This window comes from Triticum aestivum, chromosome 3B (genome assembly GCF_018294505.1).
Source record: "Triticum aestivum cultivar Chinese Spring chromosome 3B, IWGSC CS RefSeq v2.1, whole genome shotgun sequence".
NCBI lineage: Eukaryota > Viridiplantae > Streptophyta > Magnoliopsida > Poales > Poaceae > Triticum > Triticum aestivum.
Genome location: NC_057801.1, coordinates 618,600,643 through 618,626,427, shown reverse-complemented (window position 1 = coordinate 618,626,427; position 25,785 = coordinate 618,600,643). Strand labels below are relative to the sequence as shown.

The 25,785-nt window shown below is 46.3% G+C and overlaps 1 protein-coding gene and 1 pseudogene across 1 annotated transcript; both read right to left on the bottom strand.

The window, feature by feature from the left end:
* Window positions 1-2,828: 2,828 nt before the first annotated feature.
* LOC123067632 (uncharacterized) lies at window positions 2,829-6,843 on the bottom strand (annotated as a pseudogene).
* Window positions 6,844-10,240: 3,397 nt separating this feature from the next.
* On the bottom strand, window positions 10,241-17,056 carry LOC123071298 (calcium-dependent protein kinase 3). Its single transcript, XM_044494826.1, has 7 exons — window positions 16,219-17,056; window positions 14,819-14,962; window positions 14,580-14,732; window positions 13,125-13,240; window positions 12,842-13,009; window positions 10,852-11,082; window positions 10,241-10,764 (listed from the first exon to the last, which is right to left on the bottom strand). The coding sequence occupies exons 1-7, from the start codon at window positions 16,883-16,885 to the stop codon at window positions 10,615-10,617; spliced, it is 1,629 nt and encodes a 542-aa protein (XP_044350761.1). The 5' UTR covers window positions 16,886-17,056; the 3' UTR covers window positions 10,241-10,614.
* Window positions 17,057-25,785: the final 8,729 nt, after the last annotated feature.

Sequence of the window (25,785 nt, the reverse complement as noted above, 5' to 3'; positions counted from 1 at the left end):
TCCTCCCCCATGTGGCCGGCCGCCGGGGTTTGATCCTTTGGCGCCGCTCGAACGGTCTTTCCAGCCCCTCCTTGGCCTGGGCCCATTTGGGACAACACTTCGATGTCGTCTACATGTTTGGGGGAGGTGGCCGTCGGAGGAGTTCCGCTATCCCTCGCGCCCGAACCTAGTGAATCCTCCGACGAGGACTGCTCGGCGCGGGACCTGGCTGGGCTGCAATTTGCGTGGCTCAATACATTAACATTGTGTGATAATGAGTCCGGATATGTTAATGTATTCAGATTTTATGTACTCACGATTTAACCAGGGGCTGGACCCTGGGATCCCACTCCGGGCTACTGTCGATGGCGGTGGTGGAATCATCTACGGAGGAGGCTTTCCCCCTCTTAGACGACTTGGCCTCCAAGCGTTTGGAGGCCGTCCTTTTCTTTCTCCCCCTCGCTGGGGGGGGGGGGATTGGCTTTCCTCCTTTTCCTCGTCTTCATCAGAGGAAGAGCGGGCCTCCGAGTCTTCGGACACTTTGTCCGAAGTACCCCTGCAACGAAGGCTGCCCCTGGTCTCTTTGGCCTTCTTCTCGGCCTTCTTCTTAGGCACCTTATAAGGCGCCGGGACCAGCATCTTCATTAGAAGTGGGCTGACTTGCTCTTCTGGCAGTGGGCCCGAACAGTAGATCCCCTCCGCCTTTCTTCGGCCAGCCCTGGGAGAATTGTCGGAAAATATGTTAAGCATTTTCTTTAAAATATGTGGCTGAAGCGTACGTTTTGTTAATTCTGAAAACTTACCGAACTTGTGGGACAGGACAGTTTGTACCCACGGTCCTCGGCCGAGTCCGGCCACGATTTGCCGGACTTGAAGAGCACCTTCCAGATATCTTCGTGCGTTGTGCCGAAGAGCTCCGTCAGGGTCTGGTGCTTGGCTGGGTCAAATTCCCATAAATTGCAAGCCCTGTGTTGGCATGGGAGAATCCGACGAACCAACATCACTTGGACTACGTCAACAAGTTTGATGTTCTTGTCTCCCATGCTCTTGACACGCGCCTAGAGCGTTGCCAATTCGTTTGACGAAGACCAGTCTAGGCCCTTCTCGGGCCAGGACGTAAGCCGCAACGGGGCTCCGGATCGGAATCCGGGAGCCGCGGCCCATTTGGCGCCGCGTGGCTCATTGACATAGAACCATTGTTGCTGCCACCCTTTGGCAGAATCATGAAATGTACCTGATGGCCATGCGACGTTGGGCATCTTGCTCACCATGGCGCCTCCACACTCGGCATGCTCGCCGCCCACCACCTTGGCCTTCACATTGAAAATCTTCAGCCACAACCCGAAGTGTGGAGAGATGCGGAGGAAGGCCTCGCACACGACGATGAACGTCGAGATGTTGAGGAAAGAATTGGGGGATAGATCATGGAAATCGATCCCATAGTAATACATGATGCCGCGAATGAATGGGTGGAGGGGAAACCCCAACCCGTGGACAAAGTGAGGGAGGAATACGGCCCTCTCATGGGGTTCCGGGGTATGGACGATCTGTCCCGCCATCGGGAGACGGTGTCCAATCATCTTGGCCAGATACCCGGCCTCCCAAAGTTTCTTTATATCCTTCTCCCGGATAGTGGAGGCCATCCACTTGCCTCCAGCTCCGGATCTGGACATTTTTGGAGTGCTCTTGCGGGCGGAGAATGCGAAGGCTTGGGTGTTGGAGCTCGAGAATGGATGAGTAGAGGAAGGAGAAGGCGTGGGTGAGAGAGGGAAGTTCTTATCCCTTTATAAAGACAGATGATGCGCCTCCTCACATGCCCTAAAACTCGCGTATTCCCCAGGCATCGTGCTAATGGCGCGGTTGGGTTACCCACGCCCGTATTGATGAGAATCCCGTGATAAGGGGACACGATCTCTGCTTTGATAATACGTGTCAATAAAACCGCCTCACGAAACATGTCATGGCAGGCTGATAAAATGGTTCGAATAATAACCGAGCCGCAGTGTGATGTCACGCTATGAAGAAACTGTCGGCAGATTAAATTCATGAAATATTATACTCTCTACAGTGGTATTTGGAATTTGTTTTGCAGAGCCGGACACGATTCTTGTGTTTCAGATCTACTTTGCAGTATTCGGAGAAGGAACCCGCCTTGCAATGCCGAAGACAATCTGCGCGCCGGACTCGCTCGTCATTGAAGCCTGGTTCAGGGGCTACTGAGGGAGTCCTGGATTAAGGGGTCCTCGGATAGGCGGACTATATACTTTAGTTGTACTATTGGACTATGAAGATACAAGATAGAAGACTTCGTCCCGTGTCCGGATGGGACTCTCCATTGCGTGGAAGGCAAGCTTGGCGATTTGGATATGTAGATTTCCTTCTCTGTAACCGACTCTGTGTAACCCTAGCCCCCTCCGGTGTCTATATAAATCGGAGGGTTTAGTCCATAGGACAAGAACAATCATAATCATAGGCTAGCTTCTAGGGTTAGCCTCTACGATCTCGTGGTAGATCAACTCTTGTAATACTCATATCATCAAGATCAATCAAGCAGGAAGTAGGGTATTACCTCCATAGAGAGGGCCTGAACCTGGGTAAACATCGTGTCCCCCGCCTCCTATTACCATTAGCCTTAGACGCACAGTTCGGGACCCCCTACCCGAGATCCGCCGGTTTTGACACTGACAACTTCCTTTCCCTTTGATTTTCTTTCGTTCTTTGAATTTTTCTCTCCCATACCAGGAATCTTATCTTTTAGTTGACCCAACACCAGGTTCTTGCTAAGTGTCATGAGCTTCTTGCGCTTTGGGACAGTGGGTGGGCGCGGTGGGGATGCTGCCATCCTCTTGCTACCACCTTGATGAAGCATCTTCAAATACAGGACCTCTCTTCAATATCTTGTCAATCATGGTTTTTGAGCCAATCCAGTCCAAACCCTTTCCTGCCTCTTTCATTTCTTCCTCGGAGCTTTGTACTGCATCGTTTATGATTTTTTCAAAGGTATTATCCTTCTCTTTCATGTCAAAGATTGCATGAGTTTCCAGCAAAGGGATATCAAATTTGTTGGGGATTGCTGGCTCTGATCTACACAAGTCAAATAATGAGAAACTTTCCTCTGGCACAGCTGCTTCGGTTCCAACTGATTTCAGATCTTCACCCTTCAGACGCATGTCCTTTTGGATGAAAAACTGTAGAGTTACACTATCATCAATTGAGTTTCTACTGCTACTATTTCCTCCATCTCCAGAAGTGTTTGCCCTCTTTGAACTGCTGTCACCGCCACCCATACCATCATCATCATCATCCTTCCCACTGTCACTACCTCCATCAAAGGCCCCTCTGTCATCGTCATGTGTTTCCTCGCTGTCATCACTGCCCCCATCCTTTCCTTGCTCATCTCTGTCAACGTTCTCGACATCCTCACCTTCCCCCTTGCCTGTTCCATCTTTTTCCTCTTCCTCTTCCACTTCATCATTACCGGATTCTTCATTGTCTTCATTGTTGTCAGCATCATCCTCACTGTCATCATCATCATCGTTGTCACTGTCATCATCACGTTCTTCATCATTCCTTCCCTCTTGATCCTCCTCTTCTTCTTCAGAATCATTGCCAACTCCCGGGTCAACATCTTCTTCCTCTGACTCACTTTCCTCTACAAATTCTTCTTCTTCACTTCCCTCCGCCTCTTCTGATTGCTTGGCAGTAGATTGACGCTTCCGTCGCCTAGTGTGTGAGCTTTGACCCTTTGTTTGATCACTTAACGGGCCCTTGAGAGCAGACAAATCTGGTTCCTCTTCATCAAGCTTGGCAAAACCTTCGATGAAGTTGCCAAGATTGTCTGATATTCCTTTATATAGATCATGAACCATACCTGCTAACTTGAACTTCTTCTGCATAACATTAGAGTAAAAACAAAAATTAAAATTTAAAACAGAAAAAAATGAGATAATGAAAGTATATCAAAGTATATATCTGCTCAACTCCAAACCTAAGTTTGGTGAAAGTATATGAAAGTAGTGTGCAACTGAGATGCTAAAAGTGTGCAACTGGAGAGGGGTAAGTTAGCAGGGAGTAAAAAAGAAGCATATTTTGTAGCTAGGAGTTGTGGAATCTGTGTAAGTGAAAACATATGTTTGATTTCAATTAGAAAAAAGGTGAGATAATAATTATGTGCAACTCATGCATGCATTGGGCACGGAAAAAGTAAAACCAACAAAAAATCATGATTTTTATTCTAATAAAAAAAGTGTGGGTGAGCAAAAAGGATAACTCACATGGGGATTGTAACTCATTGGAACCTTTGATGCCACAAACGCTTCTGCCTGCAGTAATCCTCCGAAGAGTGTTGAATCCTCTTTGCTTCTATACTGCTCCTTGAGCTGTTCACAGAAAGAAAGGATCATTTTACAACAATAACTTCAACAATAACAAGTCTATATTGTCTGGATCTAAAAAGGAAAAAGACTTAATATATGGGCAACTACCACATGCCCTAGAAGCACAAAAAGTAAGTGAAAAAACTATGTGAAGTCACAAATGAGAAGTGGGACCTTAAAGGAAAATATGAAACAAGCATGTGTGCAACTGTCACAAGTCTGTGTGCCAACTACCACATGCCCTAGAAGCAAAAAAGTAACTAAAAATACTATGTGAAGTCACAAATGAGAAGTGGGACTTTAAAGGGAAAAAATGAAACAAGCATGTGTGCAAACTGTTCATAAAGTCTGTGTGCCAACTATCAACATCGACTTGTGCAACTACCACATGCCCTCAGAAGCAAAAAAAAACTGACTGAAATTACTATGGAAAGTACAACTGGAAGTGGTACTGTAAAGAGGAAATATGAAACAAGCATGTGTGCAACTCTATTTAGTCTATGTGCCAACTATCAATATAGACTTGTGCAACTACTTATAGGTATGCGAAAGAATCATATGCAATTACAGACTTTTAGCAGAATTTCCAACTCACTTGAAGTTTCCCAAAGACACCGGGCATCAAGTACTTTTTCATTATCTTGTTGATTAGATTCTTATCATAGGCATTGGATCGAACTTCGCAGTGGCTTATTCGCACATCAACCTCAAGTGCGTCAATGTAGAGAATCTATACATGCACCATCCCCAAGAGACAAACAAAAAAAGGGAAATAAAACATATAAGAACATTGGTGATAAAAGGCACAAAAAACATCTAGAAAAGGTATGTCTAACAGAATACAATTAATTAGAGCTCACCATCAAATGATACAGGCAGCAACAGACTGTTTGCTTGTCCTCACCCATGTTGCGGAATGCTTCATTTATGTGGTCAGCAACAAATAAGCTCACATTGCTCTTCAACAGAACATCGGGTTCTAGCACAACGTTGTAGCAACGTGGGCTCAGAGAGAGACTTGTTTTAGGAGCTAAAAAGGTGCTGAAAGCAACTGCAAGCTACCCAGTGAGGAACTTGTTATCAGTTGTACCCTTCATAGCTTTCATTGTCTTGGTGAATTCGGTAACCGTGGGGTGTTTGGGTGGCCCGGTGTGGTTGAACATCTCATTGAAAGCCTTAACAGACTCCTTTTCAACAATGTATTTCAGCCGCGGCCCTCTGTTTGGTAAACCAAAGTTCCTATGCACACTAGCAGCATCTACTGGAATAGTTCCCCTGCCTGGGAATACCAAAGCTGAACTGGCTGGGTCGTATGACTGGACTAGGAACTTCATCAAGTCTAAAGGCAGTGTGTCTGCTAGGTTTACCAAACCTCCTAACATCTTCTCATATAAGAAAGATCTCTGAACAGGTGCCAAATCATTGTTCACCTTCACAAACCTCCCTGGGGATGCCCTAATCCTTCCAGCTTGTGAACGCCACCGAGGAACGTTTCCTTCGTTCCCTTCAACTCCAACTTCACCCACCTGAGACAAAAAAAGGGAAATGAATACAGACAAATTGTGCAACTAGTGTACATACGTCTGCAACTGATTACATAGTCGATTATTGTGCAACCACAGGTTGATTGTTGTCCAACTACTATACCTTATTGTGCAACTGACATGTAAACACTCTCAAATTAAAAAACCTGTCCAAAAATGTATTATGATTTGGTGCAGTTGTGTGCTCAATTGGTGCCAACTTTCAAATTTGAGAAGGTAGGTAAGGAGATTCCAAAATCTATCATAAAACAAAGACTAAAAACACTAAACAACGCTTTTCATATTTGACATGGTAGTATACAGCACTTTCAAATTTGCACCACAAAAAATGTAAGGCAAAAAAATACTGGTTAAACACAACAGCCAAGTGTATGCTTTTCATATGCAACACTGAACAGCACATGTGCCAACTAGTACCAACATACTCTGCAACTGAAAAATAAAAATGTACAAAAAAAGGTACCTCATCAGCTTCTGCAGAGGTTGGGACACCCCCATCAGATGACTTGCCTTTTCTTTTTGTTCTGACTCGCTTTGCAGCACGGGATGCAGTAGCATCCTCCACCTACAAAATAACCAAAATGAGGCCTCGTGTTAAAAAATCATGAAAAAAACAAAGAAAAAAATAAAAATATTGAATTTCTTTTACATAAACTCAAAATTGCTCATTGCGTATTCAAAACTTACCCCTACTTCATGGGCTACTTCATTACCATCATCGGGGTCGGTACGAGCACCCGCTGAGCGGGCCTTTTCCTGTTCCGCCGTATACACTTTGATGCAATCCTCTGCATGGCTCAAAAGAAACAAAAACCAAAAATCAAAAACAGAAAAGGAAAAAGGGAAAGAAAACAAGCACATATATTCGATCATATTTGCTCCCTTCTGAGCTCATAGAAAACAACCTCTTCTCCACTTCCACCGGCATCTCCCTCTTCGACCATTGTCATTGGAAGAAAAACAGGTCCCGACAAAATCATTCTAATTGCACACACACAAAAAATGTAGCTCAAAGCACTAACAAAACTTGTTAAACAAATGCATAAAAAAACAGCATCCCACCACTAAGATATTTCAAAAAATCCCGTGCCAACTGGATCCTGGTTTTGCCAAACATTGACCCTGGTTCTGCCAACTCAGATATGGTAATGCCAAGTGAAAAATTCAAGAACACATATCCCAGCTGTGTGCGACTATTGAATCTAGATCTGCCAGCTGGGAACTGGTTCAATGCCAAGTATAAAACCTGCAGAACATAGATACCTGAATGTGTGCAACTATTGTACCTATAACTGCTAAAAATGTGTTTATGGCAACTGATGTGTGCAACTGATGCAGCTGATGTGTGCAACTGATGCAGCTGGAACTGCCAATTGGGTATCTGGACAAATGTCAAGTTTAAGCACAAACTCGTTGTGCAACTACTATTTGTGCAACTGCCAACTACAAGATACTCGTTGTGCAACTGAGTAATGAAAACATTCCCTGTGCAACTACTATAGTGCAGTTGCCAACTGCAAACAAATCTTTGTGCAACTGGGCATGAAAAAAATAAAAAATCAAACGGATTCAATTGCATGGTGAAATATCTACCAACTAAAGTACCGACTAAAATGCAACGGTACCTAGGGTTTCGATTCACTTGTGCAAAAGGGACACAGACACTAGATCTGCTATCGGCTAGGCCTCCCCGCTACAGGCACTGCGGAGCGAGTCCAGCGGGCGCGGCCTCCCCCGCTACAGGCACTATGGAGCGAGTCTAGCGGGTGCGGCCTCCCCGGCTACAGACAGGGCGAGAGAGCAGCGGCCGTGACCTCTGCAGCTACGGGCGCCGCGACAGCACAACGGCGCGCGGCCCAAACACGACAAGCAAGTCTAGAGGGCGCGACCTACCCCGCTACAGAGGCGGCGAGGCGCTGCGGTCGCGGCCTCTGCGGCTACGAGTGCGGCGGGAGCAGTACGAGCACCACTTCCCCCGCTATGGGCGCGGCGAGAGCGCTATGGGCGTGGCCTCGCCTACAACGAGCGCGACGGGAGCACTACGGGGTGCGGCAAGAGCATTACGGCCGCGGCCTCCATCTGTACGGCACGCGGCGAGATCGGTACGGCATGCGGGGAGAAGGAGCGAGCAGTTGAGCAGCGAGCGTACCTCAGCCGACGACGAGCAGCGGTGCCTCCCCCTGCTGCGCCTGCGCCTCCTGCGCACCTTTCAACGGCGTCGACGGCGAGATCCAGTGGCGAACCCGGCAATGATCAGCAAATCAGGAGGGAAGGGGAGGGGAGAGGGAAATGGAGCGGTGACGGGTGGTGGATGGGGGACGGAGGAAGTGGCACGAAATTCGAAACTGTCCACCGCCCACTACTTTGTCTACGCTCACTAACAAACGTACTCTACGCAGTCAATGACATGGCGGGCCCGGGGGTGCGCGCCGCCGCCTCGGCACAACCGGACCAGGTGTGCGGGAGATGCAGCGCGCCCGAAAATGGACAAAAAAATACCTGGCCACGCGCGACCGCACGATCCCACGCCATCGCATGGTGTGACGCCGGCCGCTCGAGGAGCGCTGCGAGCGCACGCGCACTAATATGTATTTAGGGAGATTAATTATGCCGGCGGCCCTGACATGCCGCCACGCAGGCAGCCATAACACGACGAGACCCGCGCTCTCCAACTGTCGGCAGGGGGGCATCATCATCGCCGCAGCGCTGTACGTGCCACTGTATCCCCGCCGCACAGCCGCAATGGGCAGCCGCGTCGCTCTCCCGCAGCCGCGAGCGAGCGAGCGGGAGCAGGTGGGCACCGCACGATCTTCCTTCGCGTCACATTTCACGCACGTGGATGCGGCACATACGCCCGGACAGAGGCACCGTGCGCGCAGCGGCAGCGCCGCAAACGCGCGCGGGGCACCACCAGCCGTCCGTCCGTTGGTGCGAACAGAAGGAGACGCGCTGCCGACGCGACGCGGCGCTTTGCCCCGCCGGCGATTTAGCGGCGCGCCATCGTCCCGAATTCTCTGCTGCTACTGTACTCCGTATCTTTCACCTCGCTATCGGCCACGCGCGCACGCGAGATCGCAATCGCATCGATCCAGCCAGCAGATCGCCGCTCTTGAGGCACAATGCAGCTGGTGGAACAAACCCGGAGCGACAGTGACCCCGACCTGATCGTTTACGTGGCTCACTCTACTCCGACACTACTCTATTTCTAGGGCGGCCAGGGTCCGTGGATCTGGCCACCTAGCTCGGCTCGGATATCTATCTATGTGGTCTATCTGTCTATCTCCAGCCGCTTTTTCGACGACCAAGTGTCAAGTGTGTGTGCCGCGCAGACGCTCCACGTAGCTGCCCACGGCGGCACCACGCGACAGGTCCCGTCGATCCGGGGGTTGCCATCGCCAAACCAAAAGACGATGGATTTTATATGATGCCGAGGCGGAAAGCGGGGCCGCCGCCGCCGCCAAGGCGTGCACTGATTTATTATTCCGGCGGCGGCGGGGGGAGAGAGAGAGAGACAGAGGGGCGACAGTCACAGAGCCGGTTGGGATATATGCATTTTGTTTGCTGTTGCTGTTGTGTTTTTGACCTCCGGATGCATGCGCTTACTAAAAACGCTTAGATCATCTCCAACAGGCGCCTAAAAAGAGCTCCGCGCGCTAAAAGTTTGTTTTTTAGGACGCCGGTCAGCTCCAGCAGAAGCTGTAGCGCTAAAAGTTTTTGGGTGCGCGCTGAAAAACGCAATGGCGCAGCATATTTAGGGCGCCGGATTACGCGCGCTTCACAATTTGCACTGTCTGTTTTTTGGGTGCGCGTTTTTGGGCACCTGCTAAAGCAAAGTTGGTCCCGGCGCTTTAAAAGTGCTATGATGGCGCACTATAACGTTTATTGGGCGTGAATTTTTTGTGCGGCTGTTGAAGATGCTCTTAACATAATAGAGCCGTGAGCCTCCCGGCTTGATCTTGTCCCCCGAATTCAACTGCATCACTCTTCATCCTGCTGCAAGTACCCCCACCCTATCTATTATGATGCTCCGCTGCTGATGCTCAACTTCTGGGTTCTGATGAATGATGATCCAGCAGCATTGAGAGACCCTACTTCGCACGCGGTTTTTAACTCCTGCGGCATGGCATCGGTCCCCTGCTTATGGGTTACGAAAGCATCGATCGGGTCAGAACAACTTGGGTGAAAATGGAACGGCATCTGCTATTATTTGTACCTTGTGTACTAGGTGCACGTTGTCTCGTCTCTTTCGGTAGCACCTTAGCTTCTCTTTTTTCCAAGAACACGGTAGCACCTTCTTTTTAACACAATACAAATCACGGATGCTCACATACACACACATACACTTAACCCTATGAACGCATGCCTACCATATCCCTATCAGCACCGACGAGATACTCAGCCAGCACAACATCTTATTTCAGACACATTTACGCTGAATCTAGAAACTGTATTTGTGTACGGAAAACATTGTACAACACTTAACATCAGTGGTTCAGAAAGCAGGCGCACTGCTCTTGGTACATCGCTGGGTCGGCGCGTGCGTGCGACTGCCACTGATCCAGGAGAACTAATTACACATGTAAGCCAATCAGGGGGGGGGGGGGGGGGTCCACCTATCTAAATTTCCACGCAAAACGACCATGACAAAAACTAAAGGAGCTGCTGCTTAGTGGGGCCCAAATGCCTAACTACATGCACAGATAAACACCAGATTTTTACTCCACGCCCAATTTGACGGACCCGTCCTTCACAAGCTTCATGCTAAGGCTGTTGAATCTGCCTCTCGAGTAGTGCCGTGATGCCTTTCTCCAGTCTGTGCCCGTCTTCATCATCGCCACGAATTCGTCGTAGCTAATTTTGCCATCCTACAGATGCCAAGAAAAAGAGATGATCTTTTTAGTCAATCAGAAACAAGGCAATGGCTTTAAGAGATGGTACAAAAGAATCACCACCTTATCGGTGTCAACTTCTTGCAGTATGTCTTTCACAACTTCCATGCTATCAGCTGCTCCGTCATCCTTCAGAGCCTCTCGAAGCTCGTCCGGCTCGATGTAACCATTGCCATCCTTGTCGAACAATAAGAAGGCCCGCCGAAGGTGCTCGTCATTTGCCATCCTTTGCAGATGAAGAGAGACAGCTAGAAATTCGGCATAATCTAGTACTCCTTTACCGTTTGTATCCACCTGTTTGCCAACCATAGGTGGTCAATAAAACGTGCCGAGTATACCATACGAACTAATGCGAGTAAATCCGAGATTTTATACCAGCTTTATCTACTGCCCTCCCAGTGCCAAATAGTTATACTGCTGCTAATTGCAACCATCAACTCAAACAAACATAACCCCTCACATGATACAATGGACAAATAAATTGACAATCTCAATCCACCCAAGAGACCTCAACAAATCACATGTCTCATGGTAAAAAAAAATTGTCTAATGATAGACTGCTAGGAGAGTATATAATGATGCAAGGTAAAATTACCAGGCAAACATCAAACAGAGAGGCAATAAGTTATTTCAAGCAGGATGAGAAAGTGAGTCGACACACTGTCAATAACTGGACAAGGCCGCTACACGTAAGTATGCAGATGATACAAACTAAAATAGTTACTTTACGTCTGATGCAAATGATGCAAACCAAAACCATTATGGTTGCTAAATGGAATGAGTACTCAATACTAGCTTCTCTATCTTTTGTCAGCTAGAAGGGAATGAGTCACATGAACCTAGGCCAAGTGGCGAGCTAGAATAAATATCCATTGGGAATTTTCATTTCTAGTCTGGCAAGAAATGTCAAACACATCAAGCTGTACACTGAATGTAAAATACATGAGCAACTAAGGGGCTAAGTCAAATAGTTGCACCAAATCACCACCAGATACAAAGTTTGACATGTTAAACAATGGAATAGCATCTAAAAAGCAACTGGCAGAAGGAAATGGACAGCCCAAACAGCACATTTGATGAGAAAGGTTGTGTACCATCATTGAAAAGCACTAAGAAACAGCTGTTGAGGTCACAGGTTTGAGCCCTCCTATCTTAATTTTAACTTGTTTTTTTAAACTGCTGATCTAATTGAATTAATACGACCACATTTATTTACCCTACTATGGAATATAAGAGGGACCAATATATAAATGGCCTACCAATGGATGCAAAACTAAAACAGTCATCGTAGTGATTTGAACATTTGTTAGCTGTGGGATCATTTAACATTCCAGTGAGATTCCGTGATGATCCGTGGAATGTTAAATGATCCCACAGCTAACAAATGGTTTAACCAAATCATCTGGCTTTCATTTTAACAAATGGTTTAGCAAAGACTTATAAGAGGGCAAGGACATCTGGGGCTTATAGATGATATTGCCTTTGCTACGTGGTTCTTTGATATCAAATCTTTTGGAGCTACACATAGTTTAACCAAAACTATCACAAAACCACATGGCTGTTTATTTCGAACACTTAAAAGTTTAGTAGACACACATTTCGTTGCAGATGAACCGTTCACCATATTTGAGATGAATTTTGGCACAGAATTGAATGTCCAGTGGGCCAGGTGACCGCATTTTTTGGCATACCTATCATTTTTGTTTTTTGAACTGGGCATAACCCCTTTCCATTAACTGAATAACGGAAATACATAGTCCCAGAGCAGAAACTAGAAGGAAGCGGGAAAGGGGAAAGCGAGTTCAACGCATCACCGGGAAACCCACCACAGGAACTCGCCTACGAGACACCTGCTATGGGGCGAAAACCCGGCGACACCTATATCTCAAGAGAACTCCATAAAAGCGTAGTTTTGCCGTGCTGATAGTTTGGGCTCCATCAAATATGTGGTTTGTTAGCCACCAATTGATGTTCTCGAAAAATAGATACATGTCTTGCCTCATGTTTTAAATAAAGAACAGAGAATAAAGGTTAAACTCTTTGCAATACTTACAGCTTCAATAAGCATCTGCACTTCTGATTCCGCAAGGTGAGAGCCAAATTTTGCTATCCCACTCTTCAATTCTTCACAAGAGACAATGCCATCATTATCAGTATCCATTGCCTTGAACATCTCCTTTATGTCCTCGACTTCCTCAGCAGACAAATGATCAGCGATGACCTGGTAAAAAATTATACACCATATATGTCACACGACAAGTAAATTACCATGGCAACGACTTGCAAAATAGTTGAAGCAGACCAGGATGGAAAGGTTAAATGAGCTAGGTGCATACTCTTAGAGCTCTTCTTTTGAATCTATTCATTCTCGAAAATTGCTTAAGCCTTGACTTGACAATATCTCCAAGAGGAACATTTGGAGCTTTCTTAGCATTTTGAAGCCAATGGTGCTCTGTGAAATAAAAGTTGATGTCACGAAATTACTTACACAGACATATAACAAACCAGGGGAAAACAGATGAATAAGAATTCAGAAATATTTGCAAAAAAGACAAGATGCTTAAGAAGCCTTTCCACACTCGAAAAGAATATGAACTTGCCCAAGCTGTAATAATGCGCATCCGGATGACTGAAATTGGTTTATGTTTTGTTTAACATGTACGCTTAGGTGGTAAAGTGTCTGATCTCAAAACTCTGAATTCTGAAACAACAGAGCTGATTAAGCACAAGTTTGTCAGATGGAGAATTTAAGGTACCCTTCGGTTCAAGTTTATGCTTATAGATTCTGCGACGGAGAAAACTATCTGATACAAAAAAATATTGTAATGTGTGCTTCAGATACTTACTTACTTACTTACTAAGCCTTTTGTCCCACACAAGTTGGGGTAGGCTAGATATGAAACCCTTTCACGAGGACTTCCCAGGAGGTCATCCATCCTAGTACTACTCTCGCCCAAATAGGTTTCATACCCAAAGAACTGGCTAGTTTTTACGTTGGCTCGCCAAGCCTATCACAACCCTTAGATATGAAACCCTTTCACGAGGACTTCCCAGGAGGTCACCCATCCTAGTACTACTCTCGCTCAAATGGGTTTCATACCCATGGGACTGGCTAGTTTCTACGTTGGCTCGCCAAGCCTATCACAACCCTCCTCCTTTACCCGGGCTTGGGACCGGCTATGCCTAGAAGACATAGGCACAAATGTGTGCTTCAGATGGACAGATAAAATTAACACACAGACTTCAGGGTTGTTTACCAAGTCTGTATGGCAAACAAGCCCGTATTTATGAAGTAACTCGAAATTCAAGTACTTCACATCAGATTTACACATGTAGTACATGACAACTTGAAATTCAATTAGTCCAGAGTTATAGATGAAGTACATGAAAAAACTTGAAACTTCACAGTTACTTCAGAGCCACCATGATCATCAAATCGGGAAGCTAATTAATGCACATGGGCTGTGCTATTTCGGTCATTCCACATTGCATTAACGGCTAAAACGGACGGTAAATGCTAAAATGCAACAGCAGTGGCAAAACCATAAAAGGAACAAACAGAACTGTGATATTTTCCTAATTAAACAGAAAGTAACTGCATGGCCATAATTCCAGACGAGACTAGTGGCACTGACATAAATTTCTATGGGTAGATTCTGACATGATGCTATATTTCTGAAAGGAACAGAAATGAAAAATGTGGAGTTTTACAGTGGCAATTACTGACCACTGAACTGAATAGTGTCTGGAGGGAAGTAGGCAAGAAGCATAACAGTGTGCCATGTACATACCAAGAACCTGCTTTGCAGTTAACCTGAGCTTTGGATCTGGTTCCAACATACGTCGAACTAAATCTTTAGCATTTTCCGATACATTAGGCCAGGGTTCCCGCTTAAAATCGATATTTCCACGAAGAATAGCTTGTGCTACCCCTTGTTCGGTCTCTGCAATATTTTCATGTAAGCTTTCATGAAGAGTAAACATAAAGGCATAAAGCCAATGACGGAGAAGGTTTGAGTTAAGGTAGTACCGGCCCAAAACGGAGGAACTCCACATAGTAAAATATATAAGATAACCCCGGCACTCCATATGTCTATTTCCGGTCCATAGTTTCTCTTCAATACTTCGGGAGCCATGTAATAAGGGCTTCCAACAATTTCTGAAAACTTTTCACCTGCAAAAAGTAACACATAACGAAAGATTCAGATGAAAATAGATCACTTTCTGTACAAAAAGGCAGTGTGCAATCGCTGTAAATCAACAACATTGCTAGCAACGCTACAAGGTTGCATTTTAGGAGCAGACTATGGCACGACGAACAGAGCGCGCAAACCACCCAGTGGTCCATTCGACGTCAGCAAAGCACATCAACGCCCGTAGCACATGGCAGCACGACGTATGATGAGACGGTGTGGGAGCGCATCGGGCCGGAGACCATTTTCCTATTGTTCGCACTTTATTTTATGGTTTTATCTTACTTATCTACACCCCAAGTCCCAACCAGTAAGCATACTTGATAAGCTATGATCACTACTGGTTTTTAATTGTCACTGTCAGGACGAACTGCTCACGTGAATAGTACTTCCTAGACTATGATTACTTTTCTTATTTATAAGATTTGGTATGAGTTGGTTCCTTGCATTATCTCATAGGATTTGGTTGCCACGCATTCTCTACATAAAGGACGGAACTGTAACTCCAAAATTAAGTAAAATGGAAGACACACGATCCATCCCCTTGTCCTAAATCCCCTCTCGTCCATTAAGCCATGCTCTAAGACCCAGACCCTGTCAGTATGGTAGATACATCCAGCATCCCCTCCTAAATCGTAATAATTTCAGTGTTATATAATTTATCCTAAAGTACTCATCTCACACTGAAGAACTGAATGTATTCGGTGCAAAATGACTAAATTTAGCAACAACTGACGTTCCACCACTTGCTTCTTCCGATTCCTAGAAGTAGTAGGCTGACACTAGAGACGTCCTAGATCTTGGACCTAAAGCACCAAACACAGATCCCACAACACGATGTTCAGCAAACCAAATAATCGAGGCTAAATCAACAGCATAGAGGGTTGACATTGAACTAATGCCATATCAATCCAAATAGCGGAGTAAAGGTGATGCATATACATTATCCACTTGGTTGGATACTCCAGAATCTTGCCTTCAAAATACTAGCTACAGTCGCATTCGCTGGCCTACCCAAATTCCTTCCGATAATCCTAAGTTCTGAATGAAAGAGACACCAACCAAGCAACGGCATTCATCTACTGGGATGTCCATTGCCAGCACTCCACCTAAGACTAAGAGAGTCCATTAAACCCATAAATCCCGCCATGTTTTGTTTTTTTATTCATCCAGAAATGCAGATTCTCCCAAATTGGGAAACGGATCTAAGATTCCAGTCCAGGGGGGCTTGGCTTACCGGGCTTGAAGAAAATGGAGAGGCCGAAATCGATGGCCTTGAGCGGCGAGTTCTCCTTCTTGTTTGCGAAGAGGAAGTTCTCGGGCTTGAGGTCCCGGTGGATGACGCCGTGGCGGTGGCAGAGTTGCACGACCTCGACGATGGTGCGGGTGACGTTGGCGGCGGCGCGCTCCGTGTAGTGTCCCCTGGCGACGATGCGGTCGAAGAGCTCGCCGCCCTCGCAGAGCTCCATGACGAGGTGCACGGCGCCCTCGTCCTCGCACGCCTCCCGCAGCGCCACGATGCTGTGGCTCCGCGGCAGGTGGCGCATGATGGCCACCTCCCGGCGCACGTCCTCCACGTCGACGGGGGTGCGCAGCTTGCGCTTGGAGATGGACTTGCAGGCGAGCTGCTCCTTGGTGTCCCGGTCGACGCAGAGGTACGTGACCCCGAACTCGCCGCGCCCCAGCTCCCTGTCCAGCAGGTACTTGTCGTCGATCCCGCCGATGAAGTCGCAACCCTCCTCGCCCAGCACGGCCAGCCGCTTCTGCCCGCCAGTCCCCGCGGCGCCGCTCCGGGGCTGGTGCGGCTTATTCTTCTTGGCGGCGGCGGCGGCGGAGGCGGGGAAGTGCGAGGACTTGACGTCCTCCCGCGCGGCGGCGGCCGGCGAGCGGCAGCAGTTTCCCATGGCCGCGCGCGGGGATCAGCGGGGCGGGGGGCTAGGGTTTGTACGGCATTGCCCGGCTGGGGCGCTGGGTTGGGGAGAAGGGGAGAATTGAAGGGCGCTCGCTCTACTCTACCGTCTACTCTGCCAGCGGAGAGAGCCTACACGCGGAGGGAGGGAGGCAGGGGCAGGCGGACAGGGAGGGAGTAGAGGAGCAGTAACTGGGTGTGCGTGTGTCGCCGGGTAACGCAAGCAACGGTATGGCGGGGGACGCGTAGCGATGGATGGGGGCCTTCGCGCGTACGAAGCGGCGGGAGCCGTTTGGACGCGCGTGTGCATGACCGGTGGGGCGTTGGCGCTTCTGGGTCCGTTTCCGGGTGCGGCTTGCGGTTCAGCGGCGGGGGGTTTGACTGCGCCCGCGGCGAGAGAAAATAGGGGGATGCCGTGGCGTCACTCATTTTCTCTTTTCTTCCCTTGAAGATTTGCCGTTGCACACACGTAATGGAGTGGCACAAAATATGTGTTTTAGCACAGACAAAATATACTCCCTCCGTAAAGAAATATAAGAGCGTTTAGTGTTCTAAACGCTCTTATATTTCTTTACATAGGAAGTACTAAATAGCGGAGTATTATGTACTGCGAATTTGTCTGCAGCTTTGGAATCTTACCTGTAATTGGAACTACAAATTTGCGTGTGTAAAGGTTTCAAAGTTGGGCAGTAGGGCCATGGCTTTCCAAGCATATATGGCAGGAACTGAAACAAGAAAGCTAAGGTACAGTGCAGTGGGCTTTTCGGGAGATTGTTGGATTGAACGGGACGTGAGAAAGCGACTGCGTGTGGGATTTTATGGAGGATGAAGACCAGTGCACGGAAAAAAAATGTAATCTAGATATTAATTCGGGGAATCATCGTGTCATTAAGCATTGGCTATGCTATTGATTCGTGAAATCAGCTTATCATTATTTTTTTGACATCAAAATCAGCTTATCATTTTCCCGCAAAAAGAAAAGAAAAACAGCTTATCATTAAGTTAGGCTAGGCTATGAGTGTACCACGACTGTGTGGCTGCATCGAGGACCACCATGTATTGAGGATCTCTCGCCTCAGGATTGTAGCTGTGTTAATATGGAATAGACTCTTTTTTTCCTCGCAAAAAAAAATAACTAAGCTAGGTACATGTGATTTGAAGGTAACGTTTCCTCTCCTCTATCATTTTCTTTGTGAAAAAAAATCAAATTTGTTATAAAGTGCACTCAAAGTACAAAGTACCTCAAACGTAATAAAAAATACATGGAGATCTCGAGACCATTGAAGGACCACTACAGCCGTCAGAACGAGCCGTTGATGTGTCGTTGTCGCTGCTCCTTTAGCGGAGGCGACTTGACCTTGTCGATGACAGCCGGGGATTCTTCGTGCATGTGCCCCTAAGGACTAGCGTCCTGGAGTCGCAGTAGTTGCCGCCGAACCCTTGCATAAATCTAAAACATCTGACACCAAATCTCGCCACAGGACGAGAAACTCTTACCTTACCGCCCCAAGGAGACGGCAACTCCATCGACTACGTCCAAATGGACGAACTCAAGGGGGGTTGAAGCTCAGAATACAATGTCGAAGAAGAAGCATCGTCATCCACCCGAGCGCCGCACCTGTGAGGAATAAAAACCTAACATAAACTACTAACAGAAACGAAAGACTAGGATTCCCTTCCCCATCACTCGCCACCTGAACGGCAGGCGGAGAGGAGATCGAGGTGAATCCATGAGCTCGCTGGTGAATCCTGGAGGGGAAAGTTTGTCCTAGCGGTCTAGGGATAGGGGAGGAAACAAGAAGTGCAAAACAACAACTCATGCTTTTCACACAGCCACAAAACTCCCTAGCATCGGCGCGGGTGGTTGTCATGTCGAGAAGGATTATGAGCAAAGATATTCGTTGTCGAAGATGTCTGCGCTCCACCGTTTGATAGATCCTCCAGGTCGCGGGCAACAACGACTCAAGGTGGTTGCTTTTCTCGCGGCAACAATGGAGGTCAGCTTGTTGCCATCACTTCACAAAATCCCTCTCAAGAAGATGTCCAACAATTTTCATAATAGGGGAAATTTTGTTTTTTGTCAATTTTTCTTATGCCACTCTATATTTTGTCATTTCACTTTTGCCACTCTTAGTTTTTGACAATTATCACAATTGTCATTCCTGTGGCAAAAGCAACATTTTCAGACTGGCAATTTTGATAATTGTCAAAAGCTAAGAGTGGCAAAAATAAAATAAAATTATTTTTCTTTTGCCACAGAAGGCAATTGCGATAATTGTCAAAAACAAAGAGTGGCAAATGTGAAATAACAAAATTTACAGTAGCATAAGGAAATTGGCAAAATCTAGAGTGGCAAAAACAAAACTTTCCCTTTCATAAAACCACAAATAACTATCGTTTACGGGAAGTTGAAGCAAAGACATCTCTCCAACAGATCATGTACCCCTCCCCCCTCCAAAAAATATGGGATCCCGTAAAAGCGCCTCCACAATCCCACAAGTATACGGAAAGATAGTCCTTCCCGTAATTTTTGCAGATTAAAACTTCAACAACCGCCATGCCACACTTGTCGCCGCCGCCTGCTACCTCTTGAGCACTGCGTTGGTTTTCCCTTGAAGAGGAAAGGGTGATGCAGCAAAACAGCGTAAGTATTTCCCTCAGTTTTGAGAACCAAGGTATCAATCCAGTAAGAGGCTACACGCAAATCCCTCGTACCTACACAAACAAATAAGAACCTCGCAACCAACACGATAAAGGGGTTGTCAATCTCTTCACGGCCACTTGCAAAAATGAGATCTGATAGAGATAATAATAAGATAAATATTTTTGGTATTTTTATAATATAGATTGGAAAAAAAGTTGCAAAATAAAATAGATCGGAAACTTATATGATGGAAAATAGACCGGGGGGCCATAGGTTTCACTAGTGGCTTCTCTCAAGATAGCATAAGTATTACGGTGGGTGAACAAATTACTGTTGAGCAATTGATAAAAAATGCATAGTTATGAGAATATATAGGCATGATCATGTATATAGGCATCACGTCCGTGACAAGTAAATCGAAACGATTCTGCATCTACTACTATTGCTCCACACATCGATCGCTATCCAGCATGCATCTAGAATATTAAGTTCATAAGAACAGAGTAACGCATTAGGCAAGATGACATGATGTAGAGGGATAAACTCAAGCAATATATATAAACCCCGTCTTTTTATCCTTGATGGCAATAATACAATACATGCCTTGCTGCCCCTGCTGTCACTGGGAAAGGATACCGCAAGATTGAACCCAAAGCTAAGCACTTGTCCCATTGCAAGAAAGATCCATCTAGTTGTTGGAAATATGCCCTAGAGGCAATAATAAATGATTATTATTATATTTCCTTGTTCATGATAATTATTTGTTATTCATGCTATAATTGTGTTATCCGGAAATCGTAATACATGTGTGAATATATAGACCACAACATGTCCCTAGTAAGCCTCTAGTTGACTAGCTCGTTGATCAACTGATAGTCATGGTTTCCTGACTATGGACATTGGATGTCATTGATAACGGGATCAAATCATTAGGAGAATGATGTGATGGACAAGACCCAATCCTAAGTATAGCACAAGATCGTGTAGTTCGTTTGCTAGAGCTTTTCCAATGTCAAGTATCTTTTCCTTAGACCATGAGATCGTGTAACTCCCGGATATCGTAGGAGTGCTTTGGGTGTACCAAACGTCACAACGTAACTGGGTGACTATAAAGGTACACTACAGGTATCCCCGAAAGTGTCTGTTGGGTTGACACGGATCGAGACTGTGATTTGTCACTCCGTATGACGGAGAGGTATCTTTGGGCCCACTCGGTAATGCATCATCATAATGAGCTCAATGTGACCAAGTGTTTGGTCATGGGATCATGCATTACGGTACGAGTAAAGTGACTTGCCGGTAATGAGATTGAACGAGGTATTGGGATACCGATGATCGAATCTCGGGCAAGTAACGTACCGATTGACAAAAGGAATTGTATACGGGGTTGCTTGAATCCTCGACATCGTGGTTCATCCGATGAGATCATCGAGGAGCATGTGGGAGCCAACATGGGTATCCAGATCCCGTTGTTGGTTATTGACCGGAGAGTTGTCTCGGTCATGTCTGCGTGTCTCCCGAACCCGTAGGGTCTACACACTTAAGGTTCGGTGACGCTAGGGTTGTAGAGATATTAGTCTGTAGTAACCCGAAAGTTGTTCGGAGTCCCGTATGAGATCCCGGACGTCATGAGGAGTTTCGGAATGGTCCGAAGGTAAAGAATTATATATAGAAAGTCAAGTTTCGGCCATCGAGAAAGTTTCGGGGGTTACCGGTATTGTACCGGGACCACCGGAAGGGTCCCGGGGGTCCACCGGGTGGGGCCACCTATCCCAGAGGGCCCCATGGGCTGGAGTGGGAGGGGAACCAGCCCCTGGCGGGCTGGTGCGCCCCCCCCCCCTTGCCCCCCCCTGCGCCTAGGGTTGGAACCCTAGGGGTGGGGGCGCCTCCACCTGGCTTGGGGGGCAAGTTTCCCCCCTGCCCCCCTCCCTTGGAGATTGCATCTCCTAGGCCCCCCCCCCTAGGGGCCCTATATAAAGAGGAGGGAGGAAGGGCAGCCGCACCCATGCTCTTGGCGCCTCCCTCTCCCTCTGCTACACCTCTCCCTCTCGCAGAAGCTTGGCGAAGCCCTGCCGAGATCACTGTTGCATCCACCACCACGTCATCGTGTTGCTGGATCTCCATCAACCACTCCTTCCCCCTTGCTGGATCAAGAAGGAGGAGATGTCTTACCCAACCATACGTGTGTTGAACGCGGAGGTGATGTCCGTTCAGCACTAGGATCATCGGTGATTTGGATCACGATGAGTACGACTCCCTCAACCCCGTTCTCTTGAACGCTTCCGCTCGCGATCTACAAGGGTATGTAGATGCACTCCTCTCTCTCGTTGCTAGATGAACTCATAGATTGATCTTGGTGAAACGTAGAAAAAAAATTATTTTCTGCAACGTTCTCCAACAGTGGCATCATGAGCTAGGTCTATGCGTAGTTCTCTTTGCACGAGTAGAACACAAATTTGTTGTGGGCGTAGATGTTGTCAACATTCTTGCCACTACTAGTCTTATTTTGCTTCAGCGGTATCGTGGGATGAAGCGGCCCGGACCGACCTTACACGTACGCTTACGTGAGACAGGTTCCACCGACTGACATGCACTAGTTACAAAGTGGCTAGCGGGTGTCTGTCTCTCCCACTTTAGTTGGAGCGAATTCGATGAAAAGGGTCCTTATGAAGGGTAAATAGAATTTGGCAAATCACGTTGTGGCTTTCACGTAGGTAAGAAAACGTTCTTGCTAGAACCCTATTGCAGCCACGTAAAACATGCAACAACAATTAGCGGACGTCTAACTTGTTTTTGCAGCATATGCTTGTGATGTGATATGGCCAAAAGTTGTGATGAATGATATATATGTGATGTATGAGATCATGTTCTTGTAATAGGAATCACGACTTGCATGTCGATGAGCATGACAACCGACAGGAGCCATAGGAGTTGTCTTAATTATTGTATGACCTGCGTGTCAATGATTTAATGCCATGTAATTACTTTACTTTATTGCTAAACCGTTAGCCATAGTAGTAGAAGTAATAGTTGGCGAGCAACTTCATGGAGACACGATGATGGAGATCATGATGATGGAGATTATGGTGTCATGCCGGTGACGAAGATGATCATGGAGCCCCGAAGATGGAGATCAAAGGAGCTATATGATATTGGCCATATCATGTCACTATTTGATTGCATGTGATGTTTATCATGTTTTTGCATCTTGTTTACTTAGAACGACGGTAGTAAATAAGATGATCCCTCATAATAATTTCAAGAAAGTGTTCCCCCTAACTGTGCGCCGTTGCGAAAGTTCGTTGTTTCGAAGCACCACGTGATGATCGGGTGTGATAGATTCCAACATCCACATACAATGGGTGTAAGACAGATTTACACATGCAAAACACTTAGGTTAACTTGACGAGCCTAGCATGCACATACATGGCCTCGGAACACAAGAGACCGAAAGGTCGAACATGAGTCGTATGGAAGATACGATCAACATGGAGATGTTCACTAATGATGACTAGTCCGTCTCACGTGATGATCAGACACGGCCTAGTCGACTCGGATCATGTAACACTTAGATGACTAGAGGGATGTCTAATCTGAGTGGGAGTTCATTAAATAATTTGATTAGATGAACTTAATTATCATGAACTTAGTCTAAAAATCTTTGCAAAATGTCTTGTAGATCAAATGGCCAACGCTCATGTCAACATGAACTTCAACGCGTTCCTAGAGAAAACCAAGCTGAAAGATGATGGCAGCAACTATACGGACTGGGTCCGGAACCTGAGGATCATCCTCATAGCTGCCAAGAAAGCATATGTCCTAGAAGGACCGCTAGGTGAAGCACCCATCCCAGAGAACCAAGACGTTATGAACGCTTGGCAGTCACGTGCTGATGATTACTCCCTCGTTCAGTGCGGCATGCTTTATAGCTTAGAACCGAGGCTCCAAAAGCGTTTTGAGCAACACGGAGCATATGAGATGACCGAGGAGCTGAAAATGGTTTTCCAAGCTCATGCCCGGATCGAGAGATATGAAGTCTCCGACAAGTTCTATAGTTGTAAGATGGGGGAAAATAGTTCTGTCAGTGAGCACATACTCAAACTGTCTGGGTTGCACAACCGCTTGTCCCAGTTGGACATTAACCTCCCGGACGAGGCGGTCATTGACAGAATCCTTCAGTCGCTCCCACCAAGCTACAAGAGCTTTGTGATGAACTACAATATGCAGGGGATGGTGAAAACTATTCCTGAAGTATTTTCAATGCTGAAGTCAGCAGAGGTAGAAATCAAAAAGGAACATCAAGTGTTGATGGTCAATAAAACCACTAAGTTCAAGAAGGGCAAGGGTAAGAAGAACTTCAAGAAGGACGACAAGGAAGTTGCCGCGCTCGGTAAGCCAGTTGCCGGGAAGAAGTCAAAGAATGGACCCAAGCCTGAGACTGAGTGCTTTTATTGCAAAGGGAAGGGTCACTGGAAGCGGAACTGTCCCAAATACTTAGCAGACAAGAAGGCCGACAACACCAAAGGTATATGTGATATACATGTCATTGATGTGTACCTTACCAGTACTCGTAGTAACTTCTGGGTATTTGATACCGGTGCCGTTGCTCATATTTGTAACTCAAAACAGGAGCTGCGGAATAAGCGGAGACTGGCGAAGGACGAGGTGACGATGCGCGTCGGGAATGGTTCCAAGGTCGATGTGATCGCCGTCGGCACACTACCTCTACATTTACCTACGGGATTAGTTTTAAACCTCAATAATTGTTATTTAGTGCCAGCTTTGAGCATGAACATTGTATCTGGATCTCGTTTGATGCGAGATGGCTACTCATTTAAATCCGAGAATAATGGTTGTTCTATTTATATGAGAGATATGTTTTATGGTCATGCCCCGATGGTCAATGGTTTATTCTTAATAAATCTCGAACGTAATGTTACACATATTCATAGTGTGAATACCAAAATATGTAAAGTTGATAACGATAGTCCCACATACTTGTGGCACTGCCGCCTTGGTCACATTGGTGTCAAGTGCATGAAGAAGCTCCATGCTGATGGACTTTTAGAGTCTCTCGATTATGAATCATTTGACACATGCGAACCATACCTCATGGGCAAAATGACCAAGACTCCGTTCTCCGGAACAAAGGAGCGAGCAACCAACTTATTGGAAATCATACATACTGATGTGTGCGGTCCAATGAGCGTTGAGGCTCGCGGAGGATATCGTTATGTTCTCACTCTCACTGATGACTTAAGTAGATATGGGTATGTCTACTTGATGAAACACAAGTCTGAGACCTTTGAAAAGTTTAAGGAATTTTAGAATGAGGTAGAGAATCAACGTGATCAGAAAATAAAGTTCTTACGATCAGATCGTGGAGGAGAATATTTAAGTCACTAATTTGGTACGCACTTAAGGAAATGTGGAATCGTTTCACAACTCACGCCGCCTGGAACACCTCAGCGTAACGGTGTGTCCGAACGTCATAATCGCACTCTATTGGATGTGGTGCGATCTATGATGTCTCTTACCGATTTACCGCTATCATTTTGGGGATACGCTCTAGAGACAACTACATTCACTTTAAATAGGGCACCGTCTAAATCCGTTGAGACGACACCGTATGAATTATGGTTTGGGAAGAAACCTAAGTTGTCGTTTCTAAAAGTTTGGGGATGCGATGCTTATGTCAAGAAACTTCAACCTAAAAAGCTCGAATCCAAGTCAGAAAAATGTGTCTTCATAGGATACCCTAAGGAAACCATTGGGTATACCTTCTACCTTAGATCTGAAGGCAAGATCTTTGTTGCCAAGAACGGATCCTTTCTGGAGAAAGAGTTTCTCTCAAAAGGAGTAAGTGGGAGGAAAGTAGAACTCGATGAAGTACTACCTCTTGAACCGGAAAGTAGTGCAGCTCAGGAAAATGTTCATGTGGTGCCTACACCGACTAGAGAGGAAATTAATGATGATGATCAAGGTACTTCAGATCAAGTTGCTTCTGAACTTCGTAGGTCTACAAGGACACGTTCCACACCAGGGTGGTATGGCAACCCTGTCCTGGAAATCATGTTGTTAGACAACGGTGAACCTTCGAACTATGAAGAAGCGATGGCGGGCCCAGATTCCAACAAATGGCTTGAAGCCATGCAATACGAGATAGGATCCATGTATGAAAACAAAGTATGGACTTTGACAGACTTGCCCGATGATCGGTGAGCAATAGAAAACAAATGGATCTTTAAGAA